General features: G+C 44.4%; 1 protein-coding gene across 1 annotated transcript in view; it reads left to right on the top strand.

Annotated features, from left to right (window-relative positions):
* The window catches only part of LOC124622693 (gonadotropin-releasing hormone receptor-like), a 625533-nt gene that overhangs the window by 558233 nt on the left and 46473 nt on the right, over nucleotides 1–20827 (top strand). Inside the window, exon 4 of the mRNA XM_047148483.1 lies at nucleotides 9259–9458. Coding sequence (XP_047004439.1) covers nucleotides 9259–9458 — 200 coding nt within the window. The remainder of the gene's footprint in view (nucleotides 1–9258; nucleotides 9459–20827) is intronic.

Raw genomic sequence — 20827 nt, 5'->3', positions numbered from 1 at the left:
AGGAACACGCGAGGCAATACTGACCCTACAACTTCTCGTGGGTTAAGGAAAGGCTAATCTACGTTTGAAGCATTTGTAGACTTAGAGAAAGCGTTTGACAATGTTCACTGGTATGCACTCTTCCAAATTGTAAAGGTGGAATGGGTGAAATACTGGGCCATGTACAATTTGTAGAGTAACCAGATGGCAATTATAAGAGTCGAGGGGGGGGGGGGGGGGGGCAGCGGTTGAGAAGGGAATGAGACAGGTTTGTAGCCTATTCCCGATGTTATTCAATTTGTATATTCACGAAGCAGTAAAGGAAACAAAAATATTTGGAGTAGGAACTAAAGTCCAGGAAGAAGAAATAAAAACATTGAGGTTTACCGATGACGTTGCAATTTTGGCAGAGGCAGCAAAGGACTTGGAGGAGCAGTTGAACGGAATGGTCAATACCTTGAAAGGAGGATATAAGATTAACATCGAGAAAAGCAAAATGAGGATAATGGAATGTAGTCGAATTAAATCAAGTGATGCTGAGGGAGTTAGATTAGGAAATGAGACACTTAATGTAGTAAATGTGTTTTTTTATTTGGGAAACGAAACAAATGATGATGGTCGAAGCAGGGAGGATATAAAATGTAGGCAGGCTATAGCAAGGAAAGCGTTTCTCAAGAAGAGAAATTTTTTAACATCGAGTAGAGATTTAAGCATCAGGAAGTCCTTCCTGAAAGTATTTGTATGGAGAGTAGCCATGTATGGAAGTGAAACATTGTCGATAAACAGTTTAGCAAAAAGAGAATAGAAGCTTTTGAAATGTGGTGCTCAAGGAGAATGCTGAAGATCACGTAACTAACGAGGAGGTACTGAACGAAATATGGGAGAAAAGGAATTTTTCGCAAAACTTGACTAGAAGAAGGGATCGGTTGGTAGGACATATTCTGAGGCTTAGAGGTATCACCTATTTAGTACTCTATGGAAGCGTGGAGGGTAAAATCGCCGAGGGAGACCATGAAATGAATACAGCAAGCACACTTAGAGGGATGTAGGTTACAGTGGTAACTCGGAGATGAAGAGGCTTGCACAGGATAGAGTTGCATGACAGCTGCTGCACCAAACCAATCATCGGAATGAAGACCACATCAACATTACGCGTCTACTCATTTTGTAACACAGACTGAAGTTTTAAAGAAATTTCAAAAGCTGTACACAGTAATTAGTTTATCTTTTCACTTTACGTCTGTGCATAAGCCTTGCTCTGTCTGACGACGCACCACACACACACACACACACACACACACACACACACACACATGGACACTGACACGCACATGAGCCCTCGTTATCGAACGCTTACGCAGCGGTTTGTGGAAGGCACAAGAAAGGGTAGCAGCGCGTCGCGGCCTTGCCGAGAGATACATTTGCGGTCCGACACGTAGAGGTCGCAGAGCGATTACAATCGCAGTTAAGCAATGCTCAGGAGTTGTCGAGGCCAAGCAGGAAGCAGAACTGCTGCAGCTCTAGAAAAATGTGTGCGACTCCATGAACAGTGTTTTAGTTTTTTATCCTGAAACTAGAAAGTTTGAAGTTCGCAGGTTTTTCGCAGAATTATCATCGTACGTTTACTGCAAAAATTATTTTGTTCCACATAATGTTACTACTATGAAACTAAAGTTTATAGTGCGAATATGCCCACCGCAGAGCGTTCTCGGTATTATCGCGAACAGTTGCGTGGTGTTGTGGAAGAGGATCACAACACTAGATGCGATCGGTTACCTCCAATTTGAATGCCAAAACATAGAAATAATCAGCCGGAACTTGAGTGCGATATTTGACGTAGGGTGATTCGCTTACTGTCGTACATTAGATACATAAACCGTGTTCATGGCCCTGAGCACTATGTGACTTAACTTCTGAGGTCATCAATCGCCTAGAAATTAGAATTAATTAAACCTAACTAACCTAAGGACATCACACACATCCATGCCCGAGGCAGGATTCAAACCCAAGACCGCTCGGTTCCAGAATGTAGCGCCTAGAACCGCACGGCCACTCCGTCGGCAAACCGTGTTCATGAATTCAGTGTTTGGTACTACGCATATAACGGAAATATTTCATTGCTGCCCAACATTTCTATTCATTATAACGTTTAGCTAATGGCACCATACGGAAGTATTTATTAGCTTCGATTAGTGGAGAACTACTGGAAAACTTGGAACTCTGATAGATTTGCGACGTGTTATATACCAATGTCAGCTCTTGTTATAAGCCCACAAACACTCTCGTGATGATGATGATGATGATGATGATTAGTGTTTTAGGGCGCACAACAGCGAGGTTATCAGCGCCCGTTCCCAAAAGTTCAATTCAGAGCCGAATCGTGAGAGAAGTGGTAATGTTCAAATTGCAAGATTGGACACAGCACATCAAAACAGGGAGATAAATCTAAAAATAAAAGAGCAGTACAAACAGGGAAAAGTAAGTAACGGTGACTGAGTGACCACTTACAAATAATGGGTGACCAAACCACTGGACAGCACATTAAGACTTCAATCCCAATATTTTGGGAAGAAGGCCAGACATCACACAAAAACGTAAAACTCTAGCGACACTCGCCTCATTATTAGTTAAAAGAGAGGGTAGGTCTGGTGGGAAACTGAAATCTTCCCTCAAACCCGCATATAAACACTCTCGTATTCGATCTAATGGAATTAAATTTTCTTGAGACATAGAGTCTCATCTCCATCTTTAATAATGATAGAAGCTGGCCGGTACTTGAACCTGGGTTTACTGCATACTAGGCACATGTGCTAGCCGTTACACCACCGCAGTAGTATAATTAACACAGCCCCACGAACTACCCTTGTCCAACACCCTCCCTAACACAAACTTCAGTTCACACCTTCATCCTATTTTCCCCCCTTCTTAAGAAAGGAGTCTAGCACTATAGCTAACACAGGTGCGGGGACTACCCTTTCTTAAGAAAGGGCAAAATAGGCTGAAGGTGTGAAGTGAAGTTTCTTTTAGAGAGGGCCTTACACTAACGTAGTCCACGCAGGTCTCTAAGCTACTGAGTGCGGTGGTGCAACGGCCAGCTCTTCTACCTCATTAAAGAGTTCAAGACCGAGGTAAAGCAGAATATTTAATTCATTTCTTCACCATCTATCTCTCGTATTTCTTAACTGGGTTACAATTCTATGGGGTTTATTCTTTTACCGTTATCAGATGTTACTGGGACAGTTTGAACACATTTTCCTGAATCGACTTCTAATAATTAGTAAACTGTGCATCCAGTAGCAGTAAAAGCTCTTACAGTGGTCTGTGTGCAGGTTCGGGCTTCAAGATATGGATGTACAAGATACCGGGTGATAAAAAGGTCAGTATAAATCTGAAAACTTAATAAACCACGGAATAATGTAGATAGAGAGGTAAAAATTGACACACATGCTAGGAATGACATGAGGTTTTATTAGAACAAAAAAAAAAAAAAAAGTTCTCAAAATGTCCGACAGATGGCGCTGGACAGCAAAACGTCAGTGATTACTACCGTGATGGGTGAGAGGTACGCCGGTATGTTACAGAAGCGCATCATCCTCAGCCTAGCTGATAAACACCTGCTGTAACGTACGATGTTTATACAGGATGGCGCTCCATATTCCTAGACGCGTGAAAGATCTCTTGTGCGCGTCGTTTGGTGATGATCGTGTGCTCAGCCGCCACTTTCGTCGTGCTTGGCCTCCCAGGTCCCCAGACCTCAGTCCGTGTGATTATTGGCGTTGGGGTTACCTGAAGTCGCAAGTGTATCGTCATCGTTCGATATCTCTAGGGATGCTGAAAGACAACATCCGACGCCAATGCCTCACCATAACTCCGGACATGCTTTACAGTGCTGTTCACAACACTATTCCTCGACCACAGCTATTGTTGAAGAATGATGGTGGACATATTGAGCATTTCCTGTAAGGAAAATCATCTTTGCTTTGTCTTACTTTGTTATGCTAATTATTGCTATTCCGATCAGATGAAGTGCCATCTGTCGGACATTTTTTGAACTTTTGTATTTTTTTGGTTCTAATAAAACCCCATGTCATTCCAAGCATGTGTGTCAATTTGTACCTCTCTACCTACATTATTCCGTGATTTATTCAGTTTTCAAATTTATACTGACTTTTTCATCAGCCGGTATTTAACCGGATGTTTGTTAACACTGTAGTAATATCATCATAGCAACCGGAAATGCATATGTATCAAAACACATCGATACTGTTAAGCAAGTCGTCACTTAACACAGAAAAATATTTGACGTGTCAAGGAAGGCCATCAGGTGGTGGTGCATCCATTAAGACACAGAAGTCGTTTTGGCAAAGAGTGTCTGCCTTTTATGTTTAAAGACTCGCTGAAAAATTAAAACTTAGTGCTAATCTAGAACTCAAGTCATCACCCATATCTTAATTATGAACGTTTCCTACAAAAGGCAGGGTGGAGCTAGCTAATTAATTAGATTATATCATAGGTTCTATGTTACAGGATATTGTTATACGTTTTAAGTATTTGGTGCAGAACAGAATAATGCGACAAAGTAATTGTTTCTGCTGCGTATCGCCGAGGTAAGCTTTTACCCATATTTAATTACTCCCGGAAGCAGGTATATAGACAATCTCCCGAAATAGTGCCTCGTATTATAAAATGCTTCCGGATTACTGTTTTGCACACTGCACGTGTACCACAGTAATGCAAGCTGTGGTATGGGATCAAACAGGATATCGATCGCATGGTCCAGATGAATCCCAAAGTATAGAGGTAGTCTTAACGCAGCTGTAAGCTCGCCTCTCACATTCTTTATTTCTTTAGAGAGCATGAATTTATTAAGCCTTTAACAACTGTTGTTTGGAGCGATATATTGTGTAGTGGAGAGCAAGAACACGTCTGCAGGAAACTGCACGTCGGTAGCATATGATTTTATCAGCCTTTCTGGACTTTGATATAGTACAAAAACAGAATTCAGAATCGAATAAATTTCGTTTACTGATACAGACATGACAGCAGATGCTTGGTAACGTCTGAAACTCGTTTTCTTTGGATCGAAATAAGATCATGCCGCAAAATATTAGTCAGCTGGTTGAAAAAGTACACTCGCCGTTTTGTAGTGCTATGAGTAGCGTTAAATTGGTACCAGGAGGTCGTTTATGTGATCTTGACCGCTGGCGTAAATCATGACAGTGAAGTTGCGTTTTTGTGACTGTTGAATGAAAGTAGTGTAGTAAGTGGGTCAACTTGGAGACATGACAGATGTTTTGTCTGTGTCTGGACTTGTTCGGCTATGGTCGCGGGGTATCCAACACGACTACAAGAAAAGGCATTTTATCTGCTTACAAACAGAGCTCGCTTGAAGAGTCTAACGAACACTGAGCAGAGACTCCCTATCGATGACACTCGGTTTCCACACCGACAGGACTTAACTGCTGTCAGTCAACGCAGGTTCATATCAAGCGGTTTCCGAGCGATCATTGTGAAGGGAAGTGCTTGCAATGGGCTCTGGAGTCCGATGCTCACAAAAGGCCATTGCTCAGAGCGGAACGTAAAACTGCCCATCTTTAGTGGCCCAAACAGTACAGAAGCTGGGCAGCAGCTAACCGGAGGCGCGCACTGCTGTTCAACAAGTCGTTATGATGCCTCTTGTCGAACGATGCAAGGCGTCGAGTGTACTGAGTGGCCAATGAGTCTCTTACACTGCAGTGTGTGACAGTGTCCTTCAGGCCGGAGATTGTTCTGCGATGTTCTGGGGGTGTTCATCGTTCCATGGCTTCAACCCACCACCATGAACATGGACCAGGATGTTCATCTCAATGCTACCTTCCTCCTTTCTCGGTTCATTTCCTCTTCCCCCTCTCAGTCCATCTCCTTTTCCGCCCTCTCTTCCTCCATCCCCCACTTTCCGTCCATCTTCTTCTACCCCTTTCTGTCGATTTGCTACTGTCCCCATTCCTCCCTCTCTCTGTTTATCTGCTTCTCTCCCCTCCTCTCATTCATCTGACTGAGCGAAGTGGTGCAGTGGGTCCACAATGGAATCGCATTCTGGAGGACAGCAGTTGAAATCTGCGTTCGACCTATTCCCTAAATCGTTCAGTGCAGACGGCAGGATGATCCCTTTGAAAGGGCACGGACGATTTCATTCCCCGTCCTTGAAACAGCCCGAGATCGCCCGCCGTCTCTAATGATCTCGATGTCGACGGGAAATTAAACGCCAAGTTTCCTTCCTTCCTCCAGTCCATCTCATCTTCGCCCCTCTCTCTGTTTATTACCTACTTTTCCCATTCCCTCCGTCCGTCTCCTCTTCCGCCTCTTTCTGTACATCTCCTCCTATTTCTATGACCTCCTGTCCCGTCTCTATCTACATCTCTATTCCTTTCTCGGCCCATCTGATGCTCCCCCTCTCAATGCCCATCACGTCCTCTTCGCTTTTTCCGCCCACTTTCATTCTCTTCCTCTCTCTGTCCACTTCATTCTCCCTCATACCGGTGTACATATCCTCCATCCCTTCTCTGTCTGTCCATATACATCTACACATACATGGCTGCTTCACAAATCACACGCAAGTGCCTGGTAGAGGTTTCATCGAACCACCATCACAACAATTCTTTATTATTCCGCTGTCGAAAGGACACGGAGAAAACGAGCACCTATACCTTTCGATGCGACTTGTGATTTCCCTTATTTTATTTTACGATGCTCGTTTCTCCCTATGTTGGTCGGCGTCAACAAAGTACACTATGTGATCAAAAGAATACGGACACCACCAAAAACATACGTTTTTCATATTAGGTGCGTTGTGCTCCCACCTACTGCCAGGTACTCCATATCTGCGATCTCAGTAGTCATTAGACATCGTGAGAGAGCAGAATGGGGCACTTCGCGAAACTCACGGACTTCGAACGTTGTCAGGTGATTAGGTGTCACTTGCGTCATACGTCCCTAGGTCCACTGTTCCCGATGTGATAGTGAAGTGGAATCGTGAAGGGACGAGTACAGCATGAAAGCATATATGCTGACCTCGATTGTTGAGTGACACAGACCGCCAACATTTGAAGAGGATCGTGACGTGTAAGAGGCAGACAGCTATCCAGAACATCACACAGGAATTCAGAACTGCATGAGGATCCACTGCAAGTACTATGACAGTTAGGCGGGAGGTGAGAAAACTCGGATTTCGTCGTCGAGCGGCTGCTCATAAGCCACACATCACGCCAGTAAATGTTAAACGACGCCTCGCTTGGTGTAAGTCGCGTGAACACTGGACGATTGAACAGTGGAAAAACGTTGTGTGGAGTGACGAATCACGGTACACAATGTGGTGATCCGGTGGCAGGTTGTGGATATGTCGAATGCCGGGTGAACGTCATCTGTCAGCGTGTGTAGTGACAACAGTAAAATTCGGAGGCAGTGGTGTTATGGTGTGGTCGTGATTTTCATGGAGGGGGTTTGAATGCCTTGTTTCGCGTGACACTATCACAGCACAGGCCTACATTGACGTTTTAAGCACGTTCATGCTTCCTACTGTTGGAGAGCAATTCGGGGAATTGCGACTGCATCTTTCAACATGATCGAGCACTTGTTCATAATGCACGGCCTGTGGCGGAGTGGTTACACGACAATAACATATCTGTAATGGACTGGCCTGCACAGAGTCCTGACCTGAATCTTATAAAACACCTTTTGGAAGTTTTGAAACGCCGACTTCGTACCAGGCCTCACCGACGACATCGATACTTCTCCTCAGTGCAGCACTCCATGAAGAATGTGCTGCCGTTCCCCAATAAACCTTCCAGCTTCTGACTGAACGTATGCCTGTGAGAGTGGAAAATGTCGTCAAGGCTAAGGGTGGGCTAACACCATATTGAATTCCAGCATTACGAACTTGTAAGTCAATTTCATCCAGGTGTCCGGATACTTTTGATCACATACTGTATTGTTGCATTCTGAGGAGAAAGATGGTGATTGAAATTTTGTGAGAAGATCCCCCCGGAACGAGAAACTCCTTTGTTTGAATCATGTCCATCCCCATTCACGTAACATGTCCGTGACACTCTCCCCCGTGCTCCTCGATATACAAAACGTGCTGACCTTCTTTGAACTTTCGCTATGTGCTTTCTAATCCTGTCTGTTAAGGATCCCATGCCGCGCAGATCTACTCCTAAACAGGACGGACAAATGCAGTGTAGACACTTTGCTTCTCCTCCATTCTCTCTCCACATTTTCATCACCATCCCAATAGCAAAAGGGCTTTTTAACACCAGCTCTACCCAGTTGCACACATGACACATATATTTAACATATTTCGCAAATATTTGCACATATATCACCGGCATCTCTAATGAATTTCTCCCTAAAGCTTCTTTTCCGTTCAGCTTCATGTTCATGATATTATATCTCGTGAACTATCTGTCGTAAAATGTTCTAATTTACAGGCACATCCAGTAGAATATGTGAACGCTCTCTGCAAAATGTGTTGCGAAAAGAGTAGATTTTATAGCATCTCAATATTTATGACGTTATATCCTCTGAACAATATGTCGTACAGTCATACATTTTTGAGAGTACATCATTACATGTGTCCTACCTCCACACCCGCTGTTTTGAGAGGTACGTTGTTCATGGCCCCGCAGTGGTTCTCTCCAGACAGTTTGACTGAAATAGTTTAAGCGGTTTAGAAGGAGATGCGGAAGATACGTACTTACATGTATGCATTTCGTATTATGTGTGGATTCTCAGTGATTAAGTGTTGCTGTTTCTTCTACATCCTCGTGATTAATATGCTGCCTGCCGGATGACAAAAGTCGAGGTCACAGTCTTGCGCACGAATGTTCCTGGCTTCACGAGTTTTCAATCTACAGGATCTGATCATCAATGTAAATCTTTAGCTGGCTATGGCGTAATGGAAGAGGTGAAGTATCTTCTTTCCCACTCTGTCACAATTATCGAGGCTAGGTGTTGTTACGTGCTAGTAGCAAGATGTTTCCTGTCCGGAGCGCTTACACAACGACAAAAATTTAAAGAAGAATATTCTACCGGTACCATATTCGTACTATTTTGTGATATTCCATTGGTCTAAATCCTCTAAATTGCGTAAGTTACAGTATTTTGATGTACACATAGCCTTCTAAGGCTCCTGAGCATTATGCGATTGACGAAGGGCAAAAGTCTGAACCTGCGTTTCCCCTACACAACGTGAGGCAGTTCGCAGGCTCGACCGTCTCCACGTGCTGTCGTTTCTGTTGTCAGGGAGCGAGCGGGCGTTCCGGGCAGAAGTGGCCGTGGGGCTCAAGAGCGAGGTGCTGGACGCCAACCGGCGGCGTCTGATCCACCGCGCCAAGACCAAGTCAATGCGCATCTCGGTCGTCATCGTGGTCGCCTTCATCGTCTGGTGGACGCCCTACTACTGCATGATGATCATCTTCCTCTTCCTGAACCCTGACAAGCACGTAAGTACCTCGACCACCAGCACCGCTCACTACCGCTGTAGCGGGAATGTTAAAAATTTGAGTGTGTTACTGCTAAGGAAGGCCCTCGTTACGCGAAAGAGAAGAAGACTGTGTGCGTCTTCTACATTTGGTCTGGTTTCGAAGTTTTGATTTTCTCGTCTTCTTCTCCTTCTGTTAGTTTTTATTGTTACTGCGGTGTTACTATGGTTATTCGACACGTTCTTGTTCTACCGCCAGTTTACATAGCTTAACATTGATGGAATCTTAACGTCATCCGCAAGACCACACGCTGTTGTTGTTGTTGTTGTGGTCTTCAGTCCAGAGACTGGTTTGATGCAGCTCTCCATGCTACTCTATCCTGTGCAAGCTTCATCATCTCCCAATAACTACTGCAACCTACATCCTTCTGAATCTGCTTAGTGTATTCATCTCTTGGTCTCCCTCTACGATTTTTACCCTCCACGCTGCCCTCCAATACTAATTTGGTGATCCCTTGATGCCTCAGAACATATCCTACCAACCGATCCCTTCTTCTAGTCAACTTGTGCCACAAACACCTCTTCTCCCCAATTCGATTCGATACCTCCTCACTAGTTATGTGATCTACCCATCTAATTTTCAGTGCCGGCCGAAGTGGCCGTGCGGTTAAAGGCGCTTTAGTCTGGATCCGCAAGACCGCTACGGTCGCAGGTTCGAATCCTGCCTCGGGCATGGATGTTTGTGATGTCCTTAGGTTAGTTAGGTTTAACTAGTTCTAAGTTCTAGGGGACTAATGACCTCAGCAGTTGAGTCCCATAGTGCTCAGAGCCATTTTTTTAATTTTCAGTATTCTTCTGCAGAACCACATTTCGAAAGCTACTATTCTCTTCTTGCCCAAAGTATTTATCGTCCATGTTTCACTTCCATACATGGTTACACTCCATGCAAATACTTTCAGAAACGACTTCCTGACACTTAAATCGATACTCGATGTTAACAAACTTCTCTTCTTCAGAAACGCTTTTCTTGCCATTGCCAGTCTACATTTTATATCCTCTCTACTTCGACCATCATCAGTTATTTTGCTCATCTACTACTTTAAGTGTCTCATTTCATAATCTAATTCCCTCAGCATCACCCGACATAAGTCGACTACATTCCCTTATTTTAGTTTTGCTTTTGTTGAGGTTCATCTTATATCCTCCTTTCAAGAAACTGTCCATTCCATTCAACTGCTCTTCCAAGCCCTTTACTGTCTCTGACATAATTAGAATGTCATCGGCGAATCTCAAAGTTTTTATTTCTTCCCCATTGGATACCTAATCCGAATTTTTCTTTTGTTTCCTTTACTGCTTGCTCAATATATGGATTGAATAACATCGGGGAGAGGCTACAACCCTGTTTCACTCCCTTCCCAACCACTGCTTCCCTTTCATGTCCCTCGACTCTTATAACTGCCATCTGGTTTCTACACAAATTGTAAATAGACTCTCGCTCCCTGTATTTTACCCCTGCCACCTTCAGAATTTGAAAGAGGGTATTCCAGTCAAAATTGTTAAAAGCTTTCTCTATGTCTACAAATGCTAGAAACGTAGGTTTGCCTATTCTTAATCTATCTTCTAAGATAAGTCGTAGGGGCAGTATTGCCTCAGGTGTTCCAATATTTCTACGGAATCCAAACTGATCTTCCCCGAGGTCGGCTTGTACCAGTTTTTCCATTCGTCTGTAAAGAATTCGCTTTATTATTTTGCGGCCGTGACTTATTAAACTGATAGTTCGGTAATTTTCACATCTGTCATCACCTGCTTTCTTTGGGATTGGAATTATTATATTCTTCTTGAAGGCTGAGGGTATTTCACCTGTCTCATACATCTTGCTCACCAGATGGTAGAGTTTTGTCAGGACTGGCTCTTCCAAGGCTGTCAGTAGTTATAATGGAACGTTGTCTACTCCCGGGCCTTGTTTCGACTCAGGTCTTTCAGTGCTCTGTCAAATTCTTCACACCGTATCATATCTCCCATTTCATCTTCATCTACACCCTCTTCCATTTCCATAACATTGTCCACAAGTACATCGCCCTTGTATAAACCCTCTGTATACTCCTTCCACCTTTCTGCTTTCCCTTCTTTGCTTAGAACAGGGTTTCCATCTGAGCTCTTGATATTCATACAAGTGGTTCTCTTTTCTCCAAAGGTTCTTTAATTTTCCTGTAGGCAGTATGTATCTTACGCCCAGTCCACCCATTAATGAGCAAAAATAACATCGCCGCTGCCCACAGCGATATTCAATGCCAACTGACGTGTTACCGTATACAACTGGAGCAATACGAAGGTGGAAAAGAAAACTGGTTGTAAGGATAGTTGTAAGAGTGGGAATAAAATGAAACCATGTTCAGTTATGTTAACCAGTAATAATGTATACATATCCAGTAAACTGACACGTTCCTGACCATTTTGATGAGAGAATCAGTAGAGACTTGTAGCGTTGGAAGGAAGACAGGGGATGTTATGGTTGGCTGGTATCCCCTTTATAACAATGCAAATGCATACGTGATTTAAGAGGGTTCTTTATTTACATGAACAGATAGCTATTACTCAGCTTTTACAGAGGCTATGTGTGGTACAAGTTCTTTCAATAATAGTCCACGTTACCCTCACTGCTGGTGAAGCAGAAGCCCCGCTATAAACACTACTCTGGACGCTATGTAGTGTCCTAGGCGAAGCCCTCTCTGCGAATGAAAGACGCCAAACTGGAGTTAGTGAATTAGTGACTGAGCTATTGACTGAGTGACTGAGGCCCTCCGGACAGCGGCGGCGATCTAAATACTTGCGGTCGAGAAGGCCTTGGCGGCTTGTTTATTGCGAGTGTGTCTTTGGCCTCTTTCGTGATACTCGCGCTTGATCCAGCGCCTACTATTGATCTTAACGCTAGATCTTTGCAGCTTACGCCAGGGGAGAATTATTCAAAACATGTATGCAACATGTAACTAAGTAACCTAACTAGCAACGATATGGGCCACAGATGAGGAAATAATCTAAAATAAGCGAATTTGACAAAAGGGCAAATTGTTATCGCTCGCCACCTGGCAATGAGCATCTCGGAAACGTCGAAGGTGGCAGGTTGTTCGCGTGTTGTTGTCGCTATTGTATGTGGAAACTGATTGAAGGATGGAGAAACCATGAATGGACGACAGGGTGTTGCACGACAACGCCTCACCAGCCACGCAGAAAATACTCTGTCTTCCTGTAAATGTTGGAGGCTCGCCACCCTCTGCAAACCAGGATCGCAGTGATCTACGGCAGACATTACGACAAATTGTAATGCTTGTGCAGCTACAAATGTTTTGGAGCACACCGTTTACCGCATCTGGTTAAATGTGGGTTTTTGCAGACGATGAGCCGTGTTGATCAAATGACATCGTCAATTGCGATTTCTGTGGGCACAGGATCATCGACTGGACGCTGAATGAATGGAAACATGTTTCCTACTTGTACGTTGGTCGTGTCCGCATACGCCGTCTCCAGGCAGATGGTTGCTCGAACATGCGTCGCCCCATGCGCTCAGACCAGTGGGGGAAGGATTACGTTAGCGTAGACATTTTAATGAGCCCTGTGATGGTAATCGAAGGACGCTGTTGCTGGCCATTCGTGAGTGGTACCTTCCTACGAGGGCTAAGTCATCCTCCAGCAGGTTTTGACCACACAGGACAGCTTTTGATACTCTTCACTTGGCCAATTTTTTCTATCCACGTGGGGTACTTCGTGAGAATATGCATGCGGAGAGAAACAGAGTCAAGAAGGAAGTGGCCATAACCGTGCTACAGGGGTTTCAGCGTATGACACAGAACTCACGTTATATCTTGATCACTGTATTCTCCTAATCTGAACTCGGTGGAACACATCTCGTACGCTGTCGCGAGCAGCTCCATGCTTACAAACCATCGCCCCGTAAATTAAATGAATTGAGCACCTAGCCATATGGTGCCACACAGCTGCGATAATTACCGAGACTTGTCGAATCCTTGTCACTCAGATCCGCTATTGTAGTGCGTTCCGAAGGTGGAGAAAACATGGAATTAAGTAGATGGTCATAAATATTTGGCTGATCAGTGTACGGCTGTGTATTCCGTTGATTTGCTTTCAGAGAGAGGAAAGAGTGAAATAAGATTGTTTTACCGTCCCATCGAAAAAGAGGTCAGCAGAGACGTAGCATAAACTCGAATTCGGAAAGATGAGAACGTAATCGGCCCTGTTTATCCTGCTGTAAGTGATTTACTCGTGCATTTTCGGCGGCTTAGCACTGCGCTTTCTCTCTCGGTTTACTTTTGGTTAGTGAAAGCAGGTATTTGTACAAAATCTCTTTCCATCTCTTTCTACGTTTCCTTTGAACAAGTCATCGATCGTACTCCATATGTGGAACAACTAATAAGCTTTTACGTACAGTAGGCTTCACATTTTTTAGCTGGCGACATAGAGTCCCAAAATAAAATTAAACATAGTTCCCATGCCCCCCTTCTGAGCAATTTTTTTTTTTTAATTTCTCCTGATCATAAGGCAAAAGCTGGAGCTGGAAAAGTAATAACATGTATTCTTAATTGGGACTGCCTATGACCCATTAACAGCTCACTGGACGTTTGGCTGCAAACCCATTGACCCCACTGTTGCTGATCTAGACAGAGCGCAAAAAGTGCAGAAAGTGACTTTGGGAAAGACATTGAGACGAATATCCATACGGCCGCTATGTTTAGGACTTCCTTTGTTTCTGTAATCACTTCATCCCTCATTTCAGTAGATCAGTTTTCTCTCCCAGCCTTTGTCGAATTGAGATGCTGTTTCCTCACATATACTGAAAATGTCGACGAAATATCTAACTCTTATCATTATTTCCTTCTGCCCACTACTCGTGGTGTTGTGGTAAGTATCGCTTCCTCTAGGTCACGAGGTTCCGGGTTCGTTTCCCAGACGAGTGGGAGAGTGCGCAGGGCAGCGTTTGTGTTGCCCTAATCATTTCGTTTCTTCTTCGTCACAAAACCACGCAAGTCAACGAAGTTGCATCAGATACAAAGACTTGAACCGGGCGGCTGATCTACCTCAGACGGATTCTCCCGGTCAATAATGCCATACGATTGTCTCGTTTCATTTCTTCCGTCTTGACTTCCTTTCTCTCTGCATTCACATTCTCTTGAATGCCCCCTCCAAGATAAAAAATCAAGTAGTCACATGCCTTCCACACAGAGCGAAGAGTATAAAAACTGATTCCATGTTTTCAAAACTACGAGAATCATTTGTGGACACAGCAGAGCGTAGTAGTGATTCTGTTTTCTCGTTCATGGAGTATCAGGCATCAATGTAACAATCACGCAGCTTCCTCACATTTTATTCATTTATCACTTTTCTGTACAGAAAATACTCCCAAATTCACAAAACATTCATCACAGGACCTGCACCCTCCCCGTCCCTATCCCGTCCCACCCACCCACACATCCTGGTATCCGGATTCTTAACACTGAATTTTTTATGTACAGTCTTGAGTAATATCTTCAAGTACTCCTCAGTAGGAAACTCTTCTTGTTCTTCTCAGACGCAATATGGCGAGCCTATTCCTCCATCTAGGTGCAGATTTTGTGTAATAAGTGTCCATTACTGAATTTTATAAGTTCCACTAATACATAAAATCTCTGTGGTACGCTTCGTTTATTCATGTAGTATACCAGTACAATGCAAACGTATATAGTAGTACTTCTCTGATAGCGCTAGAGCAACTCAGTCCACATTATTAAAGCTTCCTTGAAATGAATTACGAAATGTATGTACGAAATCTTATAGCACACCCGTGTCCCAATGTTAATTCCTTCATTTTCTAACTTCTCAGCCACTTCATTCCCGTGAAGGCTGCGGTGTTTTGCACGCATGAATCAACTTCGTTGTTGTCATCACTGCACTATATCGACGGTAATTCCTCTATAGAAAAAATTCATAGAGAAAAATTTTAATAATTATGGGAAATCATTTTCACCCTTTAACGATAAGAGCCAATAGGGGCACAGGTTTTTCAAATGCACAAACTGTACAACTACACTCCTGGAAATTGAAATAAGAACACCGTGAATTCATTGTCCCAGGAAGGGGAAACTTTATTGACACATTCCTGGGGTCAGATACATCACATGATCACACTGACAGAACCACAGGCACATAGACACAGGCAACAGAGCATGCACAATGTCGGCACTAGTACAGTGTATATCCACCTTTCGCAGCAATGCAGGCTGCTATTCTCCCATGGAGACGATCGTAGAGATGCTGGATGTAGCCCTGTGGAACGGCTTGCCTTGCCATTTCCACCTGGCGCCTCAGTTGGACCAGCGTTCGTGCTGGACGTGCAGACCGCGTGAGACGACGCTTCATCCAGTCCCAAACATGCTCAATGGGGGACAGATCCGGAGATCTTGCTGGCCAGGGTAGTTGACTTACACCTTCTAGAGCACGTTGGGTGGCACGGGATACATGCGGACGTGCATTGTCCTGTTGGAACAGCAAGTTCCCTTGCCGGTCTAGGAATGGTAGAACGATGGGTTCGATGACGGTTTGGATGTACCGTGCACTATTCAGTGTCCCCTCGACGATCACCAGTGGTGTACGGCCAGTGTAGGAGATCGCTCCCCACACCATGATGCCGGGTGTTGGCCCTGTGTGCCTCGGTCGTATGCAGTCCTGATTGTGGCGCTCACCTGCACGGCGCCAAACACGCATACGACCATCATTGGCACCAAGGCAGAAGCGACTCTCATCGCTGAAGACGACACGTCTCCATTCGTCCCTCCATTCACGCCTGTCGCGACACCGCTGGAGGCGGGCTGCACGATGTTGGGGCGTGAGCGGAAGACGGCCTAACGGTGTGCGAGACCGTAGCCCAGCTTCATGGAGACGGTTGCGAATGGTCCTCGCCGATACCCCAGGAGCAACAGTGTCCCTAATTTGCTGGGAAGTGGCGGTGCGGTCCCCTACGGCACTGCGTAGGATCCTACGGTCTTGGGGTGCATCGGTGCGTCGCTGCGGTCTGGTCCCAGGTCGACGGGCACGTGCACCTTCCGCCGACGACTGGCGACAACATCGATGTACTGTGGAGACCTCACGCCCCACGTGTTGAGCAATTCGGCGGTACGTCCACCCGGCCTCCCGCATGCCCACTATACGCCCTCGCTCAAAGTCCGTCAACTGCACATACGGTTCACGTCCACGCTGTCGCGGCATGCTACCAGTGTTAAAGACTGCGATGGAGCTCCGTATGCCACGGCAAACTGGCTGACACTGACGGCGGCGGTGCACAAATGCTGCGCAGCTAGCGCCATTCGACGGCCAACACCGCGGTTCCTGGTGTGTCCGCTGTGCCGTGCGTGTGATCATTGCTTGTACAGCCCTCTCGCAGTGTCCGGAGCAAGTATGGTGGGTCTGACACACCGGTGTCAATGTGTTCTTTTTTTCCATTTCCAGGAGTGTATAAGTACTGGCATGAGCAAGTGTAACGGCTCAGTAGATTATAACCACTCAAGTATTCTGTATAGAACAAAGAAAATCCACCATACCCCAATTAAATATTATTCAAATGTATCTCCAGGTAGTTAAATACAGCAACAGCATGTATTATAAAATTACATTAAATATAATTATTACATGAAAAGGCACCGGAAGATAGTCACAATCTGATCAAATTTCGCTGTGCTACAGAACATTGTTCAGCATCTGAAGTAAGCTATAGGGCACAAGAAGTCATAACAACACATAGACACACAGGCACAGATACGCACACAAAAACACTCACAAACACTCGAGTGTGTAAATCAGTGAGGTGCAGGGGGTGCCTGTGTCCTCTCCGTTTGGAAAGAATTCTTCACGAACCGAACTAACATTCGATCGCAGCAGCAGGACGAATTGTTATATGATCTGAGAGAAGGCATAGCATGTAGTCGTTATTGACTAGCAGCAAGAGCAGCGGAGAGCGTTGAGCCCAAAAACACTTCTCAGACATTCGCCTCTAGCAATCAAATTGATAGGAATTTAAAGTATTTTCTTATTCCATTTTTAATTATTTTTAATTGGTACTATTGACTTTATGTGTGCTTCAGTCTTTTTCTGAAATTACAAAAAGTGGTGCTCCAGTAAAGTTAGGTTTTTACAAATATGAAAATATTTCTTACTGTCCGTGTTGATGGGAAAAATCGTCAATTCCTAAGAAAAATTTATATATATATATATATATATATATATATATATATATATATATATATATATATAAGCCTAAGTTATAACGATGGAAAAAGTTTGACAAATAATAAAAACTGCAGGGAAGTTAGCAAAATTTTAGATAATGAAGTCAAAAAGATTTTTCAGTTTAGATTTCAATTGTTATAGAGAACGGTAGCTGACTCAAGCTGTGAGCGAATAGTGTCGTATCGTCATTAACCAATTTAACAATAAATGCGACACACTCAGTTGGGAAGGGGCACAATAGTACTGCCTCGAGTTCACACTCAAAATCACAGTTAGCCGCAAGAACTAAATCTCATCGGGAACTCAGTAAAGGGAATTGCGCTAAGCATATGCACTTGAGTACTAACTGTCTGGCACCCAGTTTGCGTAATAAACAGCTTCGCGCAGCCTACCATAACGTCTACTGTTAATATTTATACTATTGTAATTGATCTCAAATAAAAGTATTTACATAGCAATAAATGCGACACACTGTTAAACAAAATATGTCTTGTGTCCTCGGAGTCTTTCGCGACGGCATACATGAATAAAACCTCGATTTTCTAGCCGCGTCAATTTGAATAAAATCCTCGAATTTTCGATGCCCCTCTCCGCCATCGTCGTCAGAAGTTCACTGACTGCCGGGAGTGCTACGGTTTCACGCTTATATAGACACGATGACATCAGCAGCAGCCAATCAGATAGACCCACTGTTGCGCGCGCTGAGAGTGTACCCTTGGTCTCTGTTGAGATTGTCGTTGTTTAAACGATTCTCTGCCGCTTCCTTTATAACGGAGTCCAATATGTAGAAGCATGAGCCAACACCTTCGTATTTTCGAACTGTGTTTTATGTCCGTTTTCTAGGCAATGCTCCGCTATGGCCGACTTGTCAAACTCCCTTTGTTTTATATGACGCTTGTGCTCAGTACAACGCTCCGCCACCGTGCGAATTGTTTGTCCAATATACATGCTGCCATATTTACACACCGCACACGCCGGACACTCGAAGAGCAATGTCATCTTTAACAGGGCGCAGCATATCTCGTATTTTGGGGGCGGGCCGGAACATTGGTCTTAGCCCATGTTTCTGCAGCGGACGTCCTAACTTTGCCGCTAGTAGCTCCACAGTATGGAAGGAATGCAGTCCGTTTGGCCTCTTCTACTGATTCACCAGGTGTCTTTCGTCGGCGGCCCTTGAAAGCTGTAGCCATTTTCTCCGAAAACACGTTTTAAGTTCTGCTATTCAGAATGTAGATGGTCGTCAGAGATGATCTTGGCTCTATGAACCAACGTGTTCAGGACCGCTTTCTTGTGTACAGGGTGGCGGAAACTGTTGGCGTTCAAGTACTGATCAGTGTGTGTTGGCTTCCGATACACTGAATGACCAAGCTAGCCTCCTGTCTTCCGCTGAACCAAAACATCCAAGAATGGTAGCTTGCCGTGCTCCACCATCTCGACAGTAAATTTAATATTGGGATGGACACCATTCATGTGATTGCCGAACTGTTGTAGTATATCTTCACCATGAGGCAATATCAGGAACGTGTCATCAACATATCGTTGAAAGCAAGACGGCCGGAATGTCGCAGTTCGCAGAGCCTGCTCCTCAAAGTGCTCCATGAAGAAAGTTGCGACTGTTGGAGACATTAGTCATCCCATGGCTGTGCCGTCCGTCATCTCATAACATTCATCGCAGTACAAAAAGTACGTTGTCGTTAGGACATGACGAAACAACTTAATGATTCCAGATGGAAAATGGTGCGCCAAAAGATCGAGCGTATCTGGTATTGGTACCATCTTAAAACGTGACACAACGTCCATGCTAACCATTAGGTCGTTTGGGCCTATCTTCATTCTCTTCAGTTTCGCAACAAATTTCTGCGAGTTGACAACATGGCGTTCACAAAGTCCCAATTTTGGTGCTAATAATCCTGCCAGATGTTTAGCAAGTCTGTAGGTGGGCGAACTGAAAGCAACATAGTGGGCTTCAGAGGGACACTATTATTGTTGTGTCTAGACAAGACAGCCTAGACACAATGAGAGGAAGCTGAAAGGCACGCGCTAAGTTAAAGCAGGATGGCGTGAGGTCTGAAACAGGATACGTAATGAATGCTATAAAGAAAAGTACGTAGCTTCTGGAATACTTAACTTTAATCCACCCTTGTGGTACATCTGGAGATTGTGGCGATACAAGTGAGACTCTTTAGATACATGCAATGTTACTAATGGCGCCTTGCTAGGTCGTAGCCATTGACTTAGCTGAAGGCTATTCTAACTATCTGCTCTGCAAATGAGCAATGCTTCGTCCATGTAGTCGCTAGCAAAGTCGTCCGTACAACTGGGGCGAGTGCTAGTCCGTATCTCGAGACCTGCCTTGTGGTGGCGCTCGGTCTGCGATTCCTGACAGTGGCGACACGCGGGTCCGACATGTACTAATGGACCGCGGCCGATTTAAAACTACCACCTAGCAAGTGTGGTGTCTGGCGGTGACACCACAATTATTTTTGCTTATCACTATCACATTATTTTATTTTTGTTTTGCACCTCAATGTACGACCAAGAAAAAAAATTAAAACGTGCAAATTTAGTTAGGTCTTGCTGTCTTTCACTTATAAAACATTTTTAAAGGCATCAGTGTGCGTAAGTAAGGTCCTCAACCTGCGAACATTAAACAAGACTTAAATTTTAGGATTAAGTTTAACTAAAAAATTTAAAGTATTTATGCAGTCTGATAGACTACGCGATTTTTTTTTCAAAACTTTGAAATATAATTAATCAAGTGAATCACAATATTTAAAAATGGTGCGCATAAAGTAACGCCCTCCCCTTGGTACTGCGTGGCTTAATGTGTGTTACGAGCCGTTCAGAGAATCACAACGTGTCTATACCTAATTAATATAAAAATGGAAATGTCGTGTGGCTAGGGCCTCCCGTCGGGTAGACCGTTCGCCTGGTGCAGGTCTTTCGATTTGACGCCACTTCGGCGACCTGCGCGTCGATGGGGATGAAATGATGATGATTAGGACAACACAACACCCAGTCCCTGAGCGGAGAAAATTTCCGACCCAGCCGGGAATCGAACCCGGGCCCTTAGGATTGACAGTCCGTCACGCTGACCACTCAGCTACCAGGTGAGTGCTA

The sequence above is a fragment of the Schistocerca americana genome, chromosome 7 (assembly GCF_021461395.2).
Source record: "Schistocerca americana isolate TAMUIC-IGC-003095 chromosome 7, iqSchAmer2.1, whole genome shotgun sequence".
Classification (NCBI taxonomy): domain Eukaryota; kingdom Metazoa; phylum Arthropoda; class Insecta; order Orthoptera; family Acrididae; genus Schistocerca; species Schistocerca americana.
This window is presented reverse-complemented; position numbering and strand designations above follow the sequence as displayed.